Below are 22941 nucleotides of genomic sequence, written 5' to 3'. Positions count from 1 at the left end.
AAAAAAACAAAAAAAAAAAAAAAAAAAACACTTTAAAAAAAAAAGAAGAGAAATGCTATCTCTCATGTTGTTAAATCACATTATAGACTAGAATTAGGGTCAAAACCATCAAAAAATTTCAAAATAGTACATGTTGCTTAATAAAATACAAGGTAACAAATATAATGGTAAATTTCAGAAATAGAAAAACTAAAATGTATACTTTACTTTATAGATACATTCCTTACCAATCTTTAAGATTATGGTGACTTATCATGTAACAAACAGTAAGATACAAAATATTAATCAAAAGATACTTACACTTCTGTATTTCACTATGTATTCTAAAATAGGAGCCCCTCCATCATCCTGTTTTGTGATGCTGATTTTAAAACTCTTCCCACTGCTTGGCTGTCCATGTATGGAAGGAGGACTTGGCTCACCTAAGAAAAAACACAGAAGTTCTTCATAAACTTTCACTGTACATCCCTAATAAGGCTGCTTTCTAGTTAAACCATCAACTTATATACCAAATATATGATCTTTTATTGGTTCACTTTATTTTGTATTTTGGTGTGGCATAACTTGATGTTCACTCACAAAATAAACTTTACAGCTCAGCTGCTTTAGTAGAATTTCTATGTTTAAAATGGAAAATTTCATATTGTATAGAAGAGATTTATTTAATAATGACACTGTGTATAGAAGAGGGTCATTTAAGATGACAATGCAATCATTTTCTTGTAATAATTACATTTATAGATGTTAAAAAACAGAAACTAAATTTTCACCATTGGATTTTAATTTATGCCTCACATACACAAAACGTATTCATTCATAGATTTATAATTTAACTTAAATGTCATATTTAATATTTCATTATTTAAGTCTCATAAATTTATATAATGAAAATTAAATTGTTTTCACTTCATTTCTCTCTATTTCCTGTTGAAAACCATCTCTGTCTTTATGTCTTTTATGTATTTTTCAGTGTGTGAGCCACAGAATTTATTTAGAGTGTTTTAGGAAATTGTTTAATGGAGCAAGGGCAATTTATTATTGGCTACAATACTGAAGGAAAGGACACTCCTTTCCCCAGAAAATAGACAGTTGCCCCTTAAGGCAGGCTAGGACTTCAGTAACTCCTTCTTTATCCATAATGATTATGCCAAATCTCATAAAAGTCTAATGTTAATAATCACAGTCATCGAACATTACTTTGTTACAATGTAATATTCATTTTAAAAATTAAATATAAAATAATAAAGATTATGTTGCAGTAAAATAGATAAAATAAGGTCTTCTATTTGTGAGAATTTGATCAACCCAATAATAAAAGAATTGCCCCTAATTTCAAAGAACTCACAAAGTTGGAGAATGGTTAACAAGTCAACATCAGTATATATATTACAATGTATCTTTATTATAATTTAGAAGACATGAGAAAATCAGAACAAATAAGAGTCATGATGGTAGTGGTTTGTGTGTGACTGTGTGTGTGACTGTGTGTGACCTTCATATCTGTGGGTACACATATGAATGCACTTATATTATGTGGTATGTCCCCTTGTGTATTTGAATATTTGTTTCTCTTATTGGTTGATAAATAAAGCTCCTTTGGTCTATGGCAAGGCAAGATAGAGCCAGGTAAAAAATCCCAGCAGAGATACAGGAGGAAAAGAGTGGAGTCTAATAGACATCCCCCAGCACCATGTCCACAGCATGTGGCAATACACAGATTAATAGAAATTGGTTAATTTTAATGTAAGATCTAGTTATTAATAAGCCTGAGCCATTGGCCAAACATTTATAATTAATTAAGTCTCATTCATGGGCTACCAGACAGGAGAGGAACCTCTAGTAAACATTTTTTGTGTTCCAAAGTGGGGTTAAAACAAAACAAAACAAAACAAAACTTCCAACTACATTTTGGCACCCAACATATGGCCATATTTTTATGAGGGGCCTAATAAAGGAGGAAAATAAGACATCTTTAAGAAACTCTGGTCATACCAGAGTACTTAAACAGTTTTTTTAATGCTATGTAGAAATTAAAAAATAAAGTGAAAAAATGCCTGCCATGGGCAAGCATCAGCATTCTAGAACTCTGGGGGATTAAATGCAGTTCTTGGTCATGCTCCTCTGACTGGGCTTTGCACATAACTTTCACAACCCATTCTGAGAGCAGTGTCAGATGCTAGAGCACTAGGGTATAGCTTAACAGTATGAAGTTTCCTCATGAGATTATGAAAGACTGGAGATATATAGTTAAGTAGGTCCAAACCAAAACAAAACAAAACAAAAATCATAAAACTCTAAACAGGTTCCAATGTGTTTCATAATTTTATGTATGCTTTTTTTTAAAAAAAGTATATAAACAGTAATAGAAAGAACAAATAGCTTAAAAATAATAAAGTCTTTAAAGAGAGAAGTAAAAAATAAAAATAGTTAAATCTTGTGGAGATGAAAAAATACACAGGAAGTCTGGATTCTGTATGTTATTATGTTGATTTTAAAATTTTTAAATGCTGATAAACAAACAAAAGCTACTAAGAGACCTAAAATTAAAAGAAGGACTGTTAAAATAAACCAGGCTATATACGTTTGTAATGCCTTAACTTTAAAGAAAAAAAAAAGTACTTGTCAAATGGGAATCAAAAATGCTTTGGAGAAGTGGTTTTATTTTGTTTCCACAAAAAAAAAAAAGAGGCTGTGGATTCAGTCCTAGTTAATATGAATATGTTTTAATCAAGGGAGATCACCTGAAACTTGATAGGTGATTTTTATCAACAAAGGTTACTGCTGGTCTTCCCAGGATTTGATCATTATTTTAAAAATGTATCAGGGAACCTAAATATACTTTGTCCATAGACAAAAGGAATCCATTTTGAGAAATAGCATCCACATTCCCCAGAGTTGGGCAGTAAGGAAAGTTTTTTTAGTTATTTGGTGGGTTATATATGTTTTTTTTTTTAATATTTAGTGCAATATAGAATAAAAAGACAACTATCACTATCAAATATTTTACATTGACATGGATTGTGGTATAATAACACAAATTTAAGGTTAATTGTGTTATACTGTTTACATTTCTATTTGTGTTTAAAGGATTTTTGTATATTGATACAAATCAAGGTTATTGTCCTTATTCTACACATCTGTTTCTATTTTTGCTTAAGGTTATACCTATACAGTTCACTTGCACTATACAACTTACACAATTGTCCAACATTAAGTTTTAGTCCTTTAAAACTATTCAAGACAATATAAAATTACAGGCTAATAACCACCCATATCTAACAAACTTATAGTCATGCTAGGAGGATTTCAAGGTGATACAGTGGTATATTTGAGATACATAGGTAATCTTCAATCACTTCAAAGACCTACATAATGATGACATTTAAAATGTTTAATAATGTAGATTTTTCTCAACATTAGACAACTCTGGTCCTTTCAGCAACAATTACGTCAAAGAGGATGACAGGCACCAAAAGACTCATTATCGAGCCCCAGGAACTGTGGGCATGAGAGAAACGTCCAGTTACATCCATGTGCATGCAGGTATGCATCTCCGTGGAAATCAGAAGTGAAATTTTGTTATCTTTCTCCATTGACCTTCACCTTTTTTGGTATACAGAGAGCTTACCAATTTGATTAGATTTATTGGTCAGTGTGCATCAAGGAATTATCTACCTCTACCTCCAATTCACTTCTGATCTTACTAACCTACAACACTGCACTCAACTTTTATATGAGTGCTGTTTATCTCAACTCAGGTTCTCATGCTTTCATGAAATAGCAACACTTTGATGACTGAATCATATACTCAGTATCAAGAGTAGAGATTTATTTTTCTTAAACATGCACACTGGCGTTTCAAGAGGAGAAAAGTTGTTCAAAGTCTGTAAATGTAGGAACGCACAGAATTATAAAGATTACCCAGAGTATAATTGAATTAATTAAGCTTCCATTTTGAATGAATTTGCAACACCTCTGGGTATCATCAGTAGTTGCAAAAATAAAAATAGAATATACAAGTCATTTAAGATTTGGGTAGGAGTGTTGATACACTTACCTAGGAGACAGTCTGGTAAAAATAATGAAGGAATTAAAATATTGCAATATGAGAATGGAGAAAAGGGACATCACCTGGTGGATTTTGAGAAGCGCTAGAAAACCACTGCTCAAATGACAGAGCAGGAACTTATAGTAGTCAATTTAATGAAGTAATATTTGCATTGAACAGGCAGATTTGTACCAATATTTTGCAACAACAATGTTCAGTCCTCTTCAGTAAATTGTCTCACATTTTAGAAATGATACAAAAGTTATGCCTTTTAAAATTTCAAAACTTTAGATTAACCAAATTGACTAAAAATTACTTAAAACAGCATAGTTTTGAGAATAAGGCCACAGATGATTATGGTCTCCTATTATTGGTTACTTTTGCAACCAATTAATTTAGAGTTTGGTATTCCCTTTTCTTACAGCTCACATAATTTGTGGGATAATAGTTGTGTCTCATTAAAAGAGACATGACACACAACAATTCTTCTACAAACATAATAAAATCTGCACCCATAATCTAATTAATCACATTATAAATTTGAAAGATATACTAAGAACAGCTTTACTGTTTATATTCCATCATTTTTTTTCTTTTCTTCCCAGGTTCTGAGAAATGTAAGCCATGATGCCACTAACACAGGAAACACTTCTAGAGAGATACAATTCACTTCCGTGAGTATTGAAATGATTTTCTGCATTAAAAAAAAATCCCATTACATTTTCAAGAGAAGAATCTGATGACAGAGAGCAGAGCAGTGCTGATTACTTACGGACTGGCAGTGTCTGGAATATTTCTATTTTACTGTAGTCCCCTTGCCCTTTTCCATTTACTGCTGCAACCCTGATTTCATAAGTTGTATTTGGTTCCAGGCTGCTCAAGACAACCATTGCTAAGAAAAGTAAAACAAAACAAAAAACATAAACTTATTTTAAAGCATTGCAATAAGAAAAAGCATCGGGCTTATTATTAATCTTTGAGATTAACCTCACAGGGAAGTGCCTGAAGAGAAAGTAGAAGATCATGTGAGCACAATTTCTGAGTAGTCTGTTTTGTCGATTCAAGTGTAACTCTCACAAAAGCATGAAATTTCAATGGAAAAAGTAGCACTTTGTTTTGGAACACAAACAGGAAGTCAAAATAATCACTGATTTTTTTTTGATGTTTGGAAAAAATAAAATTATATAAATGCACCATTTCTTCTATATATATCTATGTGTCACTTATGCCAATTCAATTATTTCTTCATAACGTCAGGGAAATAGGATGTTCAGTCTAGCGTCCCTGTATCTCCAGTGGGAATTTTTCACTCTTGACAAAGAAATGTCATGAACTTGTATCTTCAACAACCAGTGGGTCAATCATTTTACAATCTCAGAATGGATTAAATCAGGTCAAACTTTAGCTTATTTCACTCCTCTCACTTGCATGTTTTATTATCTTTGATTTTACATCATATACCATATCAAAGCCGAGTTTACAATCACACATTTTAAAAAGCAGAGTTATAAAAGTAAAGAAACAGATTAGATGAAAAAGTAACATGATTGCCTAAAATTGAGCTTAATAAGAACAATAGCTGCAATGGTGGAAATGGGAGCCCCCAGTAGGCTTCAGTTTTGTAGAGAGAAGTACAGGCAACTGACAAGTGCTAAGAGCAGGAGAGGTCATCTTCTGCATGGAAGAGTACACCAGTTGGTTTCCTAATACCTGTTTCAGGTACATAAGTCACATTGCACAGATGGAACCAGTTGTAGGCAGTGTTTAGAAATATATNGAACATGAGCAAAGAGAGTTATATGGAAGGGTTTTGGAGGGAGGAAAGGGAAGAGAAATTAATGTAATTATGTAATAATCTCATAAATCTAAAAAATATTGATAAACATTCACCACATTTTTTCCAACTTTGTTATTTAAAACATGAAATTATAACTATTTCTAACATAATTACAGTATGTAGTTAACCCATGCTTGACATGGGATTACCCTCCGTATGATGTGATTGCCATTAATGAATAAAAAAAAACTGTCTTGGGACTGCACAGAGAATAGAGGTTGGTGGGGAAAACTATTCTGAAAGCTGTGAGAAAGAAAGAGTTAGGGAGAAGCCATGTAGCCCTGCCAAAGACAGACGGTCAGAATTTTACCAGGTAAACTACCAAGTGGCATTACACAGATTAATGGGGATGGGTTAAATTTATATGTTAGAGTTAGTCAATAAGAAGCTAGAACTAATAGGCCAAACACTGATTTAAATAACATTTTCTGTGTGATTATTTTGTTTCTGATCTACCAGGTGGCCAGGAAACAAACAAGTGACATCCTTGAACACATGGTGAATAGTACTTAATACAATTGAAAGAAAAGTGAAGTTCTTTGAAATTAAAGAAGATAAAATACATATTAATTGATCACAGCACTAATGAATTAGTCCTCTGGAGAATCAATATGACCCATGCAGCGTCAACTTCAACCACATTCTTTTCATCTGGACAGAACAGAGCTGCTGTAACAGATCTTATGAAAAACCTGTGCTTAATTAATCTATAGTCTTTGAAGCATCCCAGTATTGACATGTTGAGAAGACTGCAGGAAGAAGCCGTGTGGTTATTAGCTACCCTCTTCACCAGTTGGGATCCACTAACTCTTATAAACAGAGTATCTCTCAACTCTTAGAATAAACACTTTAAAATTAAAGTAAAAATTATTTAAAAGTACATTGCAAGCAAAGACAATTGAAGTGATTGTTTGGGGTGAAAGACTTGCCATAATTTCATTTTTTATTAAATAGGACTATCAGTTGCAGGCCATGGAATAAAGAAAAATAAAAGAAAATATATAATCTATTCATCATGACTGTCATTTATTATCTAAATATTGTGCATTCATGGAAAATAGAACTAATTCAATATGTCATTATAAACATTAATGAACATTTACATAGATGGTTTATATTAGTGTATGTAAGCAACATCATATGAGAGATTCTTCCACCACAGTCAACAATTTTGATTAGTTATGTAATCCTCCTTATTTCTATAACAAAAATGCATCTGAGAACATTGTCATAAAAAATAATTCTATATCCATTTTAATGAAGGAACTAGAAACACTCATATTCCTTTGTCTTGATAAGCAAGCAAGAAAGAAGAGCAATGGAATTTAATGCTTACAGTTTCAGTGGTGAGTAAAATTGCCTATGAAACAGAATTGTATAGATGACATTTTAAATTGGAGGTTTATTTGTTAACATTTTTGGTTAAAAATTTGTAAGAGGTAACCTACTGAATTAACATAATATATAATTCAAGGAAATCTGTAGTTTGATACCCTTTACATAAACCGTATATTTTTATTTTACTGAACTGTTTGTGCATTTCGAGCAAAATCTCCCTTCTCAGGGTATTGCCTTTTTCAGACATTTCACAGGAACTGCAAAAAACATGGATGTCTGACTAACTAACAAAGTAACACTACTTCTTTATTTACATGATGCTCAGTCAAGTTGGTTTTTCATATTTTATCCCCTTAATATGTGCTGCTCCACATCATGATTGCTCAGTGTATTGAGTTTCAAATCAGGGCAATTTTCAGGAATGAGAAGAAAAGAGTATAATACTGCAGTCTCAAATATATTTACAATGCTGATCTGAAATACTCAGGGAAAAGTAAATAGGAGGAGGACCTATGAACATCCTCCAAAATGAGTGGAACAAAGTATGAAAGCCAACCCACTGATGCTAGGTTTCCAAGTTCATGTGCTACAAGTCAGTCTTATCAAGTCCTGACTTATGAAAGATTGCTCCAATAACCCTTATTATGATTATCAACATTCTGTGAAACCAAAAATTATTTTGTCACATAGAAAGAGTTGCATACAGGCTTAAAATTAGAGTCAGAAAAATAAATAGATTTCAGGGGGGTAACACCAAATCTGTAATTTGACTTGCCTTACTTTAAAAAGAGGATATATGCCTTAAATCATCGATAATTTTGTGACATATTACCAAACACAGAGTTTCTGAACACCTAAAGTGGAGCCTGAAAGCAAACCACCATTTGAAAAATGCAAGGCTTCCCACTCTGTTAGAGAATTGCACTTCAAATTATGAAGTTAGTTAATAGATTTATTTCCTTCCATGTGCCCATACAATTGGACAATAGAACTGTGGACTAATGTGTGGGATGGCTTCATTCCCTATAATTTATTAGAAATTCAAAAGCAAAATTACATCTCTGTGTAACTAGATTAAAAACTACTATGTGTTCTCCGAGGACAAATGCTATAAATGAATGCATATCCTAGAAACATTAAACAGCATGACTTTCAAGTCCTACTTTGCTTTGTTAGGTATGAGTTTTGTAAAGAAGCAGGTTTCCTTCCCTAATTTAATGTTTTAGTTTTATTGAAATATAATTGAGTTTCTTAAATAACCAATGGCTATAACTGCAAAATTTGGCAAAAAGTGCAAAGTGCACATTAAAATAATGATATTTAACTTGGCCCATGAAGATAAAGCATAAACGTTTTAAAATCATGGTTCTACAACTATGGAAAATACTAGAAAGAAAAACAGAAATTATATTCTCTTTTCACAAGGCATTACATTTTACTACTAGGAGTGATATTGTTTTGTTTAGATACAAATAAATCTTATTCCTTTAACTGTCAACAGACACAGAGGCTACAGAATATTTACCACCTTTGGAGAAAAGAAAATGATTGAGAAAACTAATTAATATAAGCATACATGCAAAATATGATTCTATTTAGCTATGTTTTCTTCCATAACTTAAATCTTGGATTACTGCAGTGGGTTGCCTGACATTCACTGTAAGATGAGAAGTCCCTCAGGCTAGAACTACAGCATCACTGGCCTTAAATGGGAAAGATGAGGTTGTCAAGAACTATGAAACAGTCATGACAATAATGAGAAATCACAAAGTAGGGGTGAGAGGCAAATGCTCACTGGATATTATACTGCTCTTAATCTCCTCACAGAGATCTAAAAATTCATAGAACAATGAAGTTTTTCATTTAATATGCAGGGTGCACTGTGTAAACAAAGAAGCAAAATCAGACACTTAACATCCATTTGAATTTGCTTAAAATATAATGACACTTTGCAAGAATTTGCAGAAGACTTGACTTGTAATAAAAATACATCTTTTAAATGTTTCTATCACTAATGCTAAAATTATAATATTCGGATTGAAAAATAATATCAATTTTGTTCAAAAATTATATATATACATAATTTTTGTATATATATACATATTTATTTCAGGTCAATCATTTTCACTTGATTTTTATAATTTAATTTTGTATTTTGGTGTGAATTTTAGCATTTTAAGGTTCTAATGCTTTTCTAAGAATCTTTTTCACTATTCTAGGAAGTATTTTGAGGATATGTGTTAGTATATTCCGCCGTTGTGACATGTACCATGATCACATAACATTTATTTGTTTTTTTATTTATAAAAATAATTCATTAAGTATTTATTTTGAAGAAGAAAAAATTAATCTAATTATTAGACAATTTATAAGCCTTTAGTTTTTAATTTTTATTTCCTACAAAACTTTCTATATATTTTTGATTTTTATGTTTGGTTTTCATGATGAAGTTTAAATACTTAATCATCCTTTGCTTAAAGAAAGACCTTATCACACAATTGAATCATTTTTATATATAATAATAAAGATGATTATATTTTACATGAGGAAGAACGTTTAAGAGGAATGCGCAAATTCAATGTACAATAAATTTTTCTAGCAATTATAAGGTTTTAGGTTTTACCTTTTATATGTTAATTTATTTTTGAATGAATTTTACATATAATATATTTAACTCATGCTATTAGGGGATAAAATATCTTTAATACTTATTTCCTCAAGTTTATGAGTTCTTATAAGGCTAAAGAATATAATTCATGTTGGCAATCATCATTAATACCTTCCATTCAGTGTTAGAGGAGGCTGCTTGTTTGTTCTGGGCTGCTCAGTGCCATTAAGTAGCTTATGACACACTGTGTAGAAACCCCAATTAAATGCTTGCCCTCCTGAAAGAGCTAGATGTCATGCTGCTAATGTTTCAAAGGGAGGCTTTTTTTTTTTTTTTTTTTTTTTGGTACTACTGAGTCTGGAAATCCTCTTTTAAATGAGTTGCAGCATACTACCTGCAAACAGCAAGAAGTTGTGTTAAACTCTGTATTTTTATGTCTAGAATTTCTTTTCAAGTCCTCTCAGGTTTTAAGTGGATTTTAGTCAACCACATTAGCGCCAATTTGTCAGAGGAGGCTAGCTTCTTATTGAATAACTCGTATTGCAAGTAATCCCATTTTAACCCGTTTCAAGTAATCTGTGTTTCATCATGAAGCTATGGTTTACCAGATAAAGTCTCAGCGTCTGTGTTCACCTCCTTTCTCCCAGCATTCAGTTTAGTTTTTCCTGACTAGCTAACTCTAACATATCAGGGGCTCCAGACAGTTTTCTTTATTCATTAATGGTAATCACAGCATACAGAGGGGAATCCCACATCAATTCTGAGTTAAATTTAAACCAGTAATATTCTTTTATCTGTCATTAGATTTGCTCATTGACAATTTTATACATGAATACAGAGAATTGTTTTTATTCTTACTACAACTTCGTTTACCTCCCTCTGATTGTCATACCACAAACCTCTCCATATGTTGCTTTCTCTGTTCCTCTTTGCTTCCCACACCACCCACCTCTCCATGGGTCTTTTTTCTATATTCATGTATTTTGTTATGTTTGGAGACTGACTGATTTTAACCAAGATGATATAATTCAGAACTGACTAAATAGTCTTGGGCTTACCATTTGGTATACAACTTTGAAGGAGTACATTAGAATCAATGCACAAATGCAAAGTCCTCTTGACAATGACAGACCACTCACTCTTTTTAATATAGATTTGAATCTCAGTGCTCACACAGGAAAAGAGAGATTCACTAGCTACTTCTGGGTAATTGAAATTCTGAAGAATTTATTCTGTCATTTTTAGTATTGACTAGACATCTAATTCGATATGTGCCATACAAAAGTTATAAACAGATCTTGAAGTAATGAGATAGGAAACGTCTTTGTTTCTGCACTTATATTTTCTATAACAAACCAGAAATTTCAGAGATTTTTAAAAAGCAATCATAACACAGAATCCATGTATAGGTAAAAAATATAGCATTTTTTCTGAATTTTTATATCTTATCTCTTTTACAACTAACATTCTCAGTTTTATGTGTTAAACTAGTTGCATTGCAAAATTTATAACAGTAGCTAAAATCTTTTTATTATAGCTTATTTTTTTCCCTGAGGTTAACATCTATCTTCATTAGTTATGTTAGCATTCTTGTTATATTTCAGTGAAATTCAGGACCCATCCACATAGTACTATATATATTTACACCCATACAGGATAGCTTTTTATTCCTTGTCAGTAATACTACATTATTTCATTTTCCACATAACTCTTAAAGGAATTGAAATAATTTTTTGAAGAATAAATGTAAATTTTATTAAAGATTTTCACATATACTTAAGAATGGATGTAAATAGAGGAATACATGAGAAGAAATTGATGCAGACTAAAACATATGCATGTGGGGTTCAAAAAGAAGTTAAAATACAGAAGGATATTCATTCTTGCACACAATAAAGTCATCTAAAAATCTTAAATTATACGCATATGCCGATTTTTAAAGGATATAAATTGCTTTGTACCTTCTACCATTTGAGAGCACAAGAAGACAAGATTTTATACACCAGAAACAGTGCCCTTGGTGGAGAGAAACTTGCCAATATTTTGTCTTAGAATTCAGAAAACATCCAAGAAATGGCAGAATATTCATTGTAGAAGCAAGGTACATTCACCAAGCTATTGATATCTCAGAACTAACTTCATGGCGTGGAGCCTTTATACACACACACACACACACACACACACACACACACACACGTGTGTGTGTGTGTGTGTGTGTGTGAGTGTGTGTGTTATCTTAACACTGGTAAAATAAGAAGGAATAAAGTTTAGTTTTCATATTAATGCTGGGTAGAACATTCAAGACTGTGGTGAAGATATTGACTTGGTGTCCTCATTTCCAGTAGAATAGTGATTGAGAATGGTAACCTTTTAAAAAATACAACTTTGAACAAGAGACTTAAAAGTTTCCAAAATATAACCTCAAGAGAAATGTCAGTTTCACAACTGTGCTTATATGACCAGAAAGGGAAGGGTTATGAAAGACATGCTCTCACCAAACTACTCTGCCAATGAGAGTTGAAAGTAAGGAGTAAAAATATCTTAAACTGCAAAGTTTATAACTCTATCCACTATGAGCTTAAGACCCAGAGAAGAACTGAACCATATGGACAACTCATGAGACCTGACATGATGGGAAACTCACTAGGGAACAGCACATATATACGGAAGCAAAGACCCAAATGCTTAGAGCTTTATTCATCCCTGGTAAGACAAACCTGTCAATGTGAAGATTAGTGTGGATAAGACTACATCAAACACACTGAAAATGAAATCTACATCCAATTAATATATTCAGAAAAAAAGTATCTGGCTACATGACAAGTACTCATAAGCAGTAATCATGTTGAGGTATAAAAAAAAAATAGCAAGGGAGGGATGATCTATTCGGATGATGCAATTTTTTTTTTCCAGAAAAGCTGCTGGAACAGCTATGAGCTGACACAATGTATTGGTCAAATCATTCCAAACGTTTATAGAACAAAAAAAAAAAAAAAGAAATGCAAGCTGACAGTAATTCCACTTGTAAGTTCAATTTAAGAGAAGAGTCTTGGAAGAATGAGAACTCTTAGGAATCAATTCGCAAAAAAAAATATATATATATATTTGTTGACATAATCTAACTCTGTAGTCTTTGCAAGTGGAAAACCAGGTATGTAGCCCACACTAGCCTCAGAATCAAAGAGTTACACTTGCTACTGCTTTCCTGTTCTATCATGCTAGCAAGAAAGAGATTTATTTGAAAGATTATTTATTTCACTTTTTAATTGTTTTATTTTGAATGCATCTTTATTCATGGTTGTTGAGCAATGAAAATGGTTTAGTCATTTTAGAAACCAAGCAAAATGTTTTACAAAAAGCTAAAGACATAGTTTTCAAATAATCCAGTTATACTTCAAATTTCTCATACACACAAGAGACTATGATCTACAACAGAGATATCTACATATCAATGTGCATTTCAGCTCATAATACATGTTATGGAACCAGCTTAGATGCCCTTCGTGGGTGAATGGAGAATGCATATCTTATACATATACACCATGGAATTTTACAAAACTTCAGAAATGAGATTATGATATATGTGTGGAAATGGATGTAATTGAAATTTACAGTGAATCTAACCGAGGCCAGAATCACAAATATTATGTTATACATCTTGGGTAATATGAGTAATATGTTTATCTTTGAGTCAATAAAGTTTATAATATCAATAATGAGTAAGAATACCTAAACAGGATGCACAAGAGAGAACATATGGAGGGACCTTAAGAAAGGTGAGTTTTCAGAATACATTAGGTATAAAAATATAGAGGATATGAGAAAGTCTAATCAGAAAGTGAGGTACAAGGAAGAATAAAAAGGATGAAGACAGAGTAGGGAGTATTCAAAACTAAAGGTATGGAGAAAAATATGGAAAAGTAATATCTTATAAGCCTTAAACCTACAAAAAATGTTTGAAGAAAGGAACTCATGGATGGATAACGATCTTCTACTAAGCTGAGAGTTATACAATAAATATCCCAGGGCCAGCCGTGGGATTTATCCATTTGTGGTTTTGCACAGTAAGACCCAGAAAGCCCCTAAAAAACAGGTTATGGTAATTGTTTTTGCTGGTTGATCTAAAAAATTGGTGGTAATACCATATTGTTAATGATCCTGCACACTTTTGTTACAGTGCAGTGATTGCTTTCTCCCAGCCATCTAGTGTTCACTGCCCAAGGGGACCCTGCACAGCCTGCAGGGGAAGAGTCCTCAATGGTCTTGCCCACCTGTCGATGTTACAAGTTACCATAGAGAAGGGAACTAACTGCTTTCTGAGTGGATTCATGACCAACAGAGAAGGAAGAAACACAAGCCTAGTATAATAAATCTGTTAAACATTGCAAAGTTGAGGAGCTGATAGGTACCAAAGGAGGAACCAATGAATGTCATTTTGACAAAGTATTAAACTTACTTAAATTAAATCCTTATGTTTATACACTAGTATAAACAAAGAACAGTATCCTTGTGGATGACAAATAGGTAATTGAACACATCAGAGAAGAATGTTAAATTTTTAAGAACAAATTTTAATTAAAATTTTATATACGAGAACTGGGGATAAATGGAAACAACACTAATATGTACGTTTATAGCTGAAATGACTAATTAAAAGGCTATCTTATGTGAATGATGCAACATGGGTATTAAAATATGATAAAAATGAAAAATCCAAAGCCAAAACCCAATTAGTAAAGAGAAAATAATAAAAATCAGAACAGCAATAAATAAGATGGAAATAAAAAGTATAAGGAATCAGTGAAAACAAAGAATTATTTATTTAAAAAGTCAATATGATTAACAAATTTTTATATAAAATAGGGCAAAGAAAAAAGAAACAATAAAATTTGAGATAAAAGGAAGCGATTAAAAAATCCAATTAATTCAGAAAGTAATTATGATACACTGAAAATTATCATTGAATACATTGAAAAACCTATGAAAATTCAAGGAAATTCTACTACATATGTCACATCAAAATAACCCAAGAAGGTATAAATGACTTTAATTGATTTAGAATAATCAATGAGATTAAAGCAGTTATAAAATATTGCAAACATGAAATAACAAAGTCTAGATATAGTTACAGTTAAAAGCAAGTTGAGTTTGAAAGAAGCAATTCTATAACTTCTCTAAATTTTTATGTAAAACTAATAAAAGAAAAACTATTTTTTTATATTGTATAAATATAATTAATCTGCTATTAAAACCAGAAAAAAAATGTCACAAAGAAAAAGATAGCCAAAGATTCTCAATTAACACTTGCAAATTGTATTGAAGAACCCATCAAAAAGGTCATTCTCAAAGATCAAGTTGGGTTCATTGAAGAGGTACAAACATGGTTCAGCAGCACAAATCAGTAAACAAAGAGCATCAAATAGACTCAAAAATTTCATGATCGCAATAACTTCAGAAAAGATTCTTTACAATATCCAATATGCCTTTTTCACAAAATAAAAAAAGAAATTTGAAGTAGAAGAAACATGTCTCAACACAATATAAGCTACATAAAACAAAATCACAGAAAATGTTTGACAATAAAAGGATCCCCACTTATGTTATGCCTAAGCAAGGATGCTCACTCTGTCTACTCTTATGAAATGCAGAGTTTTAATACTTAACAAGTGCAACACAATGATGAAAGGAAGTAAAATGAATAGGAAGATGAAAAGGCAAGGTTAAATTATTCTGGTATGTACATACTAAGAAGCTATGCATAAAAAACTAAAGGTTATAGTAGAACATTCTTGGAAAAGATTATTGTTGAGAAGATTCACAGTAGCGTCATATTTTTGATAAGTGGTTTAGTGCTCCTTAGTTCTAAATGATTCATCTATATTAAACTCCATCTACAGTAGGAGCTATCTTCTAGACACAAAAAGGCTATTATGAGTGAGAATCCTGAAGAGAAGTTTTTTTTCTGGATGTTAAATCAAAGCTTCTTGAAGGAGTCTGTATCTTCAGAGAATGATGGAGTGATTGAATTTTTTATTGGAGAGAGATGGGAAATAGGCTAGCTTTAGTCTTTGAGAATAGTCATTTCTTTCTTTATATATGAATTAACATCTTTTGATAATAAATAAAATCTTTCTATAAGCTATTTACTTATTGGTAAAGCACTAGCTTCTACCAATCCAAGGCTTCCAGTGGAGGGATTGGGACATCAGTCCTGCCACAAAACCTTCCACCTACATTTTTTTTCTGCCTACAAGATGTTGTAGGGTAAAGGTAAAGGTGGGGCAGAACTTTTGCTTGTGGTCAGTCAATGATGGACCCAGCCTCAGACCCATGGCACAAGAGAAACGTACCCAAGGCATGCCTGGAGCACTAAGACTCAGAGACTGGAGAGCCCAGGGACCTATGGTAGATACAAATACAATGACAAAAAAAAAATGAAATGATTCCTGGTGATATTCTGCTATAATCATAGACCATACTGTAGCTTAACCATTATCAAAGAAATGATTCATCCTGCAACTGATGGGAGCAGCTACAGAGACTGGCAGGCAAACATGAGGAGGTTGGGAAATCTTGCAAAAGAGGAAGAAAAAGGATTGTATGAATTACAGGGTCCCAAGGATACTAAAAGCATACAGTCCACAGAATCACCTAGCCAGGGCTCATAGTGGATCACAGATACTTAAATAATCATGGAACCTGTATGGGTTTGTGCTAGGTCCTCTGCATATATGTCATGTTTGTGTAGATTGGTGTTCTTGTGGAACACCTAACGGTAGAGACAGAAAACTGTCTCTGATGCTTTTGCCAGCTTTTTGAGATATTTCTCCTCATACTGGAATGCCTCATCCATTCTTAATATGAGGATATACTTAATATTATTTCAAGCTGATATGCTATATTTGCTTGATTTCCCCAAGCTACCTGCCTTTACAGAAGGAAAAGAAGGAGGTTTGAATATAGGGGCAGGAGGAGATGAGGAGGAGAGGATGGAAGGGAAAACTTGACAGAAATGAAATATATGAGAGATGAATAAATAAAAAAAAAAAAGGAAAAGAGAGCCAAGAAGGTAAACAGATAGCATCTTAAGCCTATAAAAAAAAGCTTATCCCATTTTCATTTCATCTAATTCTCTGGGGTATTCACAAATGTATTTTAATGATGTATTTATTTATGACTTCCATTTTTCTTAAACTATAAAATGCTAGTGAAATTGTAATATGGGATTCCCCTCTGTATGCTGTGAATACCATTGGTTTATAAAGAAACTGACTTGGAACTCATTTTGCTTCTGACTTTTCTCATTGAACTTTCAATAAAGACAAGAAGAATTAATAGATAGCTAAAGAGAATTGAAGACATCAAAATTGGAATGGGAGAGTATATTGAACAATCGGAGAAAACCAATCACGTGTTGTCTTAATTTCAGTAGTTTAAAATCAGATATAGGCTGTTGGTGGTACTTTTGTTTTTATTGTGCGACTAAACAATTAAAATATATTTAGAGGCAAAAAAAAAGAAACTGACTTGGCAAGGTAGAACTTAGATAGGCAGGAAAAACTAAGCTGAATGCTGGGAAAAAGGAGGTGGAGTCAGAGAGAAGCCATGGAACCACCATCAAAGGCAGACATACCAGAACCTTGCCAGTAGATCACGAGCCTCATGGTAAAATATAGAGAGGTGGAATTAGTTAAATTAGGATATAGAAGCTAGCTGATAGGAGATTAGAGCTTATAGGCCAGGCAGTGATTTAATTGGTACAGTTTCTGTGTGGTTATTTCAGGACTGTGGGCAGCCACAAAAATGAACAAACAGCTTTCCTAATACATTTGAGTATGGAATTTGGGGTAAGTTAAATTTATGTTTCTGGGACAGGGTCATTCAAAATGATTCCACAGTAGACTATATCTTTTTCCATTTAAGTTGAGAGCTGTAATTTTTTTTTATTTTTTACATTGATATTATTGAATGCAAGAACTCACAACAGCTGGGTTACCTTCAGAGGATCAAGTCACCCAATATCCTGTGGCATATATAGATATAGATAGATGATAGATATAGATAGATATAGATGTAGATGTAGATATAGATAGCATACACACACACACACACACACACACACACACACACACACACACATATATATATATATATATGCCACAATACTCAACATACATATCCACATGAGCATGTACATCCACCCACACAGAGACACATATACATTCTCACTTAAACATACATGCACATATAGACACATACACAGGTATACATATAGATAACAATCAGAGAGATATACATGCATACAGACATACACACAAACGCACACACTCAGGCATACACACAGAGATGGTGAAAATGAGAGCATGGTGCTGTGAGGAATGGACAAGCAAAGCAAAATAGAGGTGAGTATACAAATAGAAGGTAAATAATTACAAAATACACAATGTTCTGTTGCCATTTCCTCTGTGTTCTATATCCAGAACAACCTCCAGACTGCTTGCTGAGATGATTCAGTCTCACAGAATACTCCAGTCAGGACATGACCAAATCCTTAAATTTTCTTGGGTCCGCATAAGAATATCAGTGTCCCAATCAGAAGGAAGTAGCTTAGAAACTATGCCCACATTCCCCAAAAATGAATTATGGATGTTTGTCTTTGTTTAATGTGTTGGTTACAAGTTGTTATGGATAATGATCAGGAAAAGCTAAACAAAGGAGATTAGATTCAGAGTTTTGTTTTGAAAAAGGAAAGGAGAAATGCCATGGGATAATGATCTTGTACAATGTAAAGATCTTTTCACTTGTATTGGTCTAATAAAATGTTGATTGGCCACTAGCCAGTCAGGAAGTATAGGTAGAGAAACCAACTTAGAAGAATTCTGGGAAGAGGAAAGGTAGAGTCAGTCACTAGAAAGACACAATGGAAGCAAGATGAGAATGCCTCAATGAGTAAAGGTACCAAGCCTAGTTGCTAAACATAGACAAGAATTATTAATTAATATAAGTTGTCAGAGTTAATTAATAATAAGCTTTAGATAATGTGCCTAACAATTTGTAATTAATAAAAGCCTCAGTGTGATTCTTTGGGAATGAACAGCTATGGGACCAGGCAGGACAGAAACATCTGTCTACATTCTTCTATGTAAATAGCCATATAAAATCCTAATTATGTATGGTTTATTCACAGCAGTAAATAGTATATTTAAATAATAAATTATAGGGAAATAAATTTTATGTCAAAACATCTAGATTCATTTCTTATTTCCAAATGAGCACTTCATTAGAACTGAAATTGTTGCACTTCTATAATGCTTCTGAAGCTCATAAAAGAACAACTAAAGTCTGGTATTTTATGTTCATAGAATTATGTCTGTAAATCATACTTCCGATAGATACAAAGGTTAAATTTTGAAAAATGAGGGGTAATGAAATAATAGTTTTTCATTTGGGACATTTTGATGATGTCATGTTCCTGAGAGAAGAATCTTTTCTCCTCTCTAATGGCAAGGGTGTTCTTTTTAAAAAGACAATGATTGAGGGTAAGATTATGTAGAGTTTGGGGAAGAAATCATGCAATCTAATTTGTTGTACCAATTTATAATGCAGATATAAAAAGATTCAAATTCTCCTTCATGAATTCACTTGTGTTTAGTGGAGCTTAATAAAATGCAAAGTAGAATAAATTACTAATACTAATTGGTATCCAAAGGCAAATGTGTGATGATTTCCTCCTGTATCTAGAAGAGGAAAATGAATATCAAGCCTATGAAAATGCAAATAATGCCACTAACCACCTGCTTAATGACAAGGGCAAGTACAACCTACTTCTGTTACATAATTCATTTTCTATTTATCAAGAAATTTGAATACTTGATGTCTGCTGAACAGCCACAGAACAGGTGTTTTCTACTGAAAACCTTGCTGTTTTAAAGTTGTTTGCATCTAAAAGAACATGAGGACAGATCCCTACACTGAGAAAAACTATCTGGAAATCCAATTTTTTTGAGGTTCACAGATCACAATATTTAAACTTTTCAGGAGAATAGTAACCTTTTGAATAGCAAGAAATTTAGGGAAATTTTAATAAGAACTGAGAGTTATTGTTCTGGGAAACAGAAATGGGACAGTGTAATATTCCTGAAGACTTGGACCACTAAAATTCATATTATCCTGAGTACAATCATATGAACTTCATAGAGATATTCACATATATTAGTTGCACCTATATATAATATAGTTAAGCTTGTCAGACAATCAAATCACATGTCAATGAGATTAAAACAATGTAAGAAAGAGGAGATTATACTTCGTGTATGAATATATATGAGTCAGGCTAAAACAAATAAATACCAAATGCGCACAAACATACACACATTATATTTAAGTAATTTAAGATGATTTAAAAATTGCATCTTGTACTCCATTTGTAAATGGACCACATTTTCCTTATCCATTCTTTGGTTAAGGAGCATTTAGGTTGCTTTCAGGTTCTGGTTCTGATCAACAATGGTTGAGCATCCTTTAGATATATACCCAAAAGTGGTATTACTGGGTCTTGAAAAAGGCTATTTGTTTCCTAATTCTCTGAGAAATTGCCACACTGACATCCAAAGGGACTGTACCATTTTGAATTGCCACCAGCAATGCAGGAGTGTTCATTATTACCTCTCCAGCATAAGTTGTCATCAGTGCTTTTGATCTTGGCCATTCTTACAGGTGTAAGATAGAATCTCAGAGTTGTTTTGATTTGCATTTTCCTTGAGACTATTTAACCTCTTAAGGGGTAGCTCTGTAAAAATGAAGGTTGCATCTTCTTTCCAGCCACTGTTTATCAGAAAATCATTAAAATGGATGATGAATACATATTTTGCACTTGCTATGACAAATCTTATGTTTTCATAAAAAATGCAGCAAAAAAAGAAATCAAGTACAAGTGTGATGATTCAGCAGGACTTCAGCTTTGAAACTGTTGCTAGTGATGATTGCAAATAGTACATACAAAATTTTGCATAATGACTCTAATGAAGAAAAATACTGCAATGTAAATAGAGTTCATAACTGAATAGTGAAAATACATCACAATCCTTAAACCTCCATTGCACGCAGTCAGTATAATAGAAAAAAATCATAAATAACCATTACAATTATAATTACCAAATAGTCAACAGAGTGGTAATTACTTAAATTTTTAACATATGTGAAATTTGAGACTGTATTTTTAGAGTGTGCTGACAAACAATGTACTATCAAGGTAAGCTAAATGGTCCACTCACTAAGGCTAATCACTGGCATTAAAATTATGTGACCAGTATTTTCATCTCATACTTCCCTACACTGATACTTTTGCTTCATTTTACTTCTGTATATCTGAATATTGCTTGAAATGAATGTGGCATTTCAATTGGTATAACTTTATTTTTTGACACAAGTCTGCATAATAGATTTATTAGTTAATAAATTTGAAAGTTACAAATAGAAATAACTTTATTCCAAGAGTCTAACTAAGAACTCAAATTTTGTTACATATTTGAAAATAAAGGAAAGAGGTATTTTGAGATATTTCTTTAGTAGCACCAAACATTTCCCATATGTTAGGATTCTGATGATATTGCTTGTTAAATATGACAATTATTAACCACATAAAATAACATTAGTTATCCCTAAAGCAGTAAAGATTTTGACAGTTACTATACCTGACCCAATTTATCTTCTTATACACAGCAAATCTATCATTAAGATGTAGCATGGCATAGAAGATACAAACTCTAAAACTGGCTTCTATTGTCCAGAGAACAAACATTGCATGGGAAGAAAAGGGTGACTTAAGAAGGGATGTCATAAAAATAATAAACAATATCATAAGACTGGGAAATCGTTTTATACCAGTATGTTATGTGCATCTATCATATCAAATAAATTTGAATAGAAAACCTTCAAAGTTTAACCATTAATGCCACCCATAACTAATTTGTTTCCCATCATATCTCATAAGAAACTACTAAAGCAGGGATTATAAAACAGTGAAAATTACCTAAATTGTGAAGTGAAACTATAAGTTTCCATACGTTTGTTATTTTGAAATTTTAAAAGTCTTCCTTGTCTGGTTCCATATATTTATCTGTGAAGCTCATGATTTCAGTCTTCATTATATCTGAATGGTATTTTATACCATGTAAGTGTCACACGCTCAATTATCTTTTCATTGGTTGTCAGACATTTAGGAAGTTTCCATTCTCTTGCTACTGCTAATAGAACAGCAATAAGCATGACCACCCAAACATGAGTTGAACAAAGATGAAATTAATGAACATGTCATATTCCGTGGCAAAAAACTCCAACAGAAATATTTAGAAACATTTGTAACACGTTTCCTACAGGGAAAAAAAAAATTCCACATTTTTTAAAAGTTACACTATGTATACACAAGTTGTTTACAGGTCAATATATTTTAAAAGTTAGTTGATTGTCATCTCAATGGCTGGCATGGTAAAAATGAGGGAAAATATGATGGTTCTATCTACATTGTATGCAAAGTTGTGGATCGGGTGATAACTCAGCTGGTGGGAGTCATGGGTAATTAGTGGCTTAGGTAAGACCGCAAACTAAAGCATGAAAGTAATTACATGGAGACATTTCCCTGCTCTACAAGAGTAAAATCAAGCAAGACCTGTTTTATTCGCGAATAGAGAAGTCAGTAATTAGATACAAATAGTTATAAATAGATACAAACAATATAAAATATCTAACAATTTACAAATATAAAAAACAGAGTATCAAATAAACATTCATAAATAAATGAATGAAAAGACAATGAGGAAAAAGAAACTTTCAAAGAAAGGCACAAAGTATTTCTGTGTTTTTTAAATGATTTTATAGGCTAAATCTTTTACATTATTGACAGTGAGAAACACAAAACTGTGAAGATTAAGGAATGATGCTGGTGCCGGGCGGTGGTGGCGCACGCCTTTAATCCCAGCACTTGGGAGGCAGAGGCAGGCGGATCTCTGTGAGTTCGAGACCAGCCTGGTCTGCAAGAGCTAGTTCCAGGACAGGCTCCAAAACCACAGAGAAACCCTGTCTCGAAAAACCAAATAAATAAATACATAAAAT

At 32.5% G+C, this 22941-nt stretch overlaps 1 protein-coding gene across 1 annotated transcript in view; it reads right to left on the bottom strand.

The window, feature by feature from the left end:
* Ncam2 (neural cell adhesion molecule 2) overlaps window positions 1-22941 on the bottom strand; it is a 390522-nt gene that overhangs the window by 47919 nt on the left and 319662 nt on the right. Inside the window, exons 12-13 of the mRNA XM_050163353.1 lie at window positions 4821-4940; window positions 301-422 (exon numbers count right to left, since the gene is read on the bottom strand). Coding sequence (XP_050019310.1) covers window positions 301-422; window positions 4821-4940 — 242 coding nt within the window. The remainder of the gene's footprint in view (window positions 1-300; window positions 423-4820; window positions 4941-22941) is intronic.

The sequence above is a fragment of the Alexandromys fortis genome, unplaced genomic scaffold, assembly GCF_014885135.2.
Source record: "Alexandromys fortis isolate MF-2015 unplaced genomic scaffold, M_Fortis_MF-2015_v1.1 scaffold_129, whole genome shotgun sequence".
In the NCBI taxonomy this organism is placed as follows: domain Eukaryota; kingdom Metazoa; phylum Chordata; class Mammalia; order Rodentia; family Cricetidae; genus Alexandromys; species Alexandromys fortis.
Note: the sequence above shows the minus strand (reverse complement) of the source record. Positions and strands in the feature narration are given on the sequence as shown.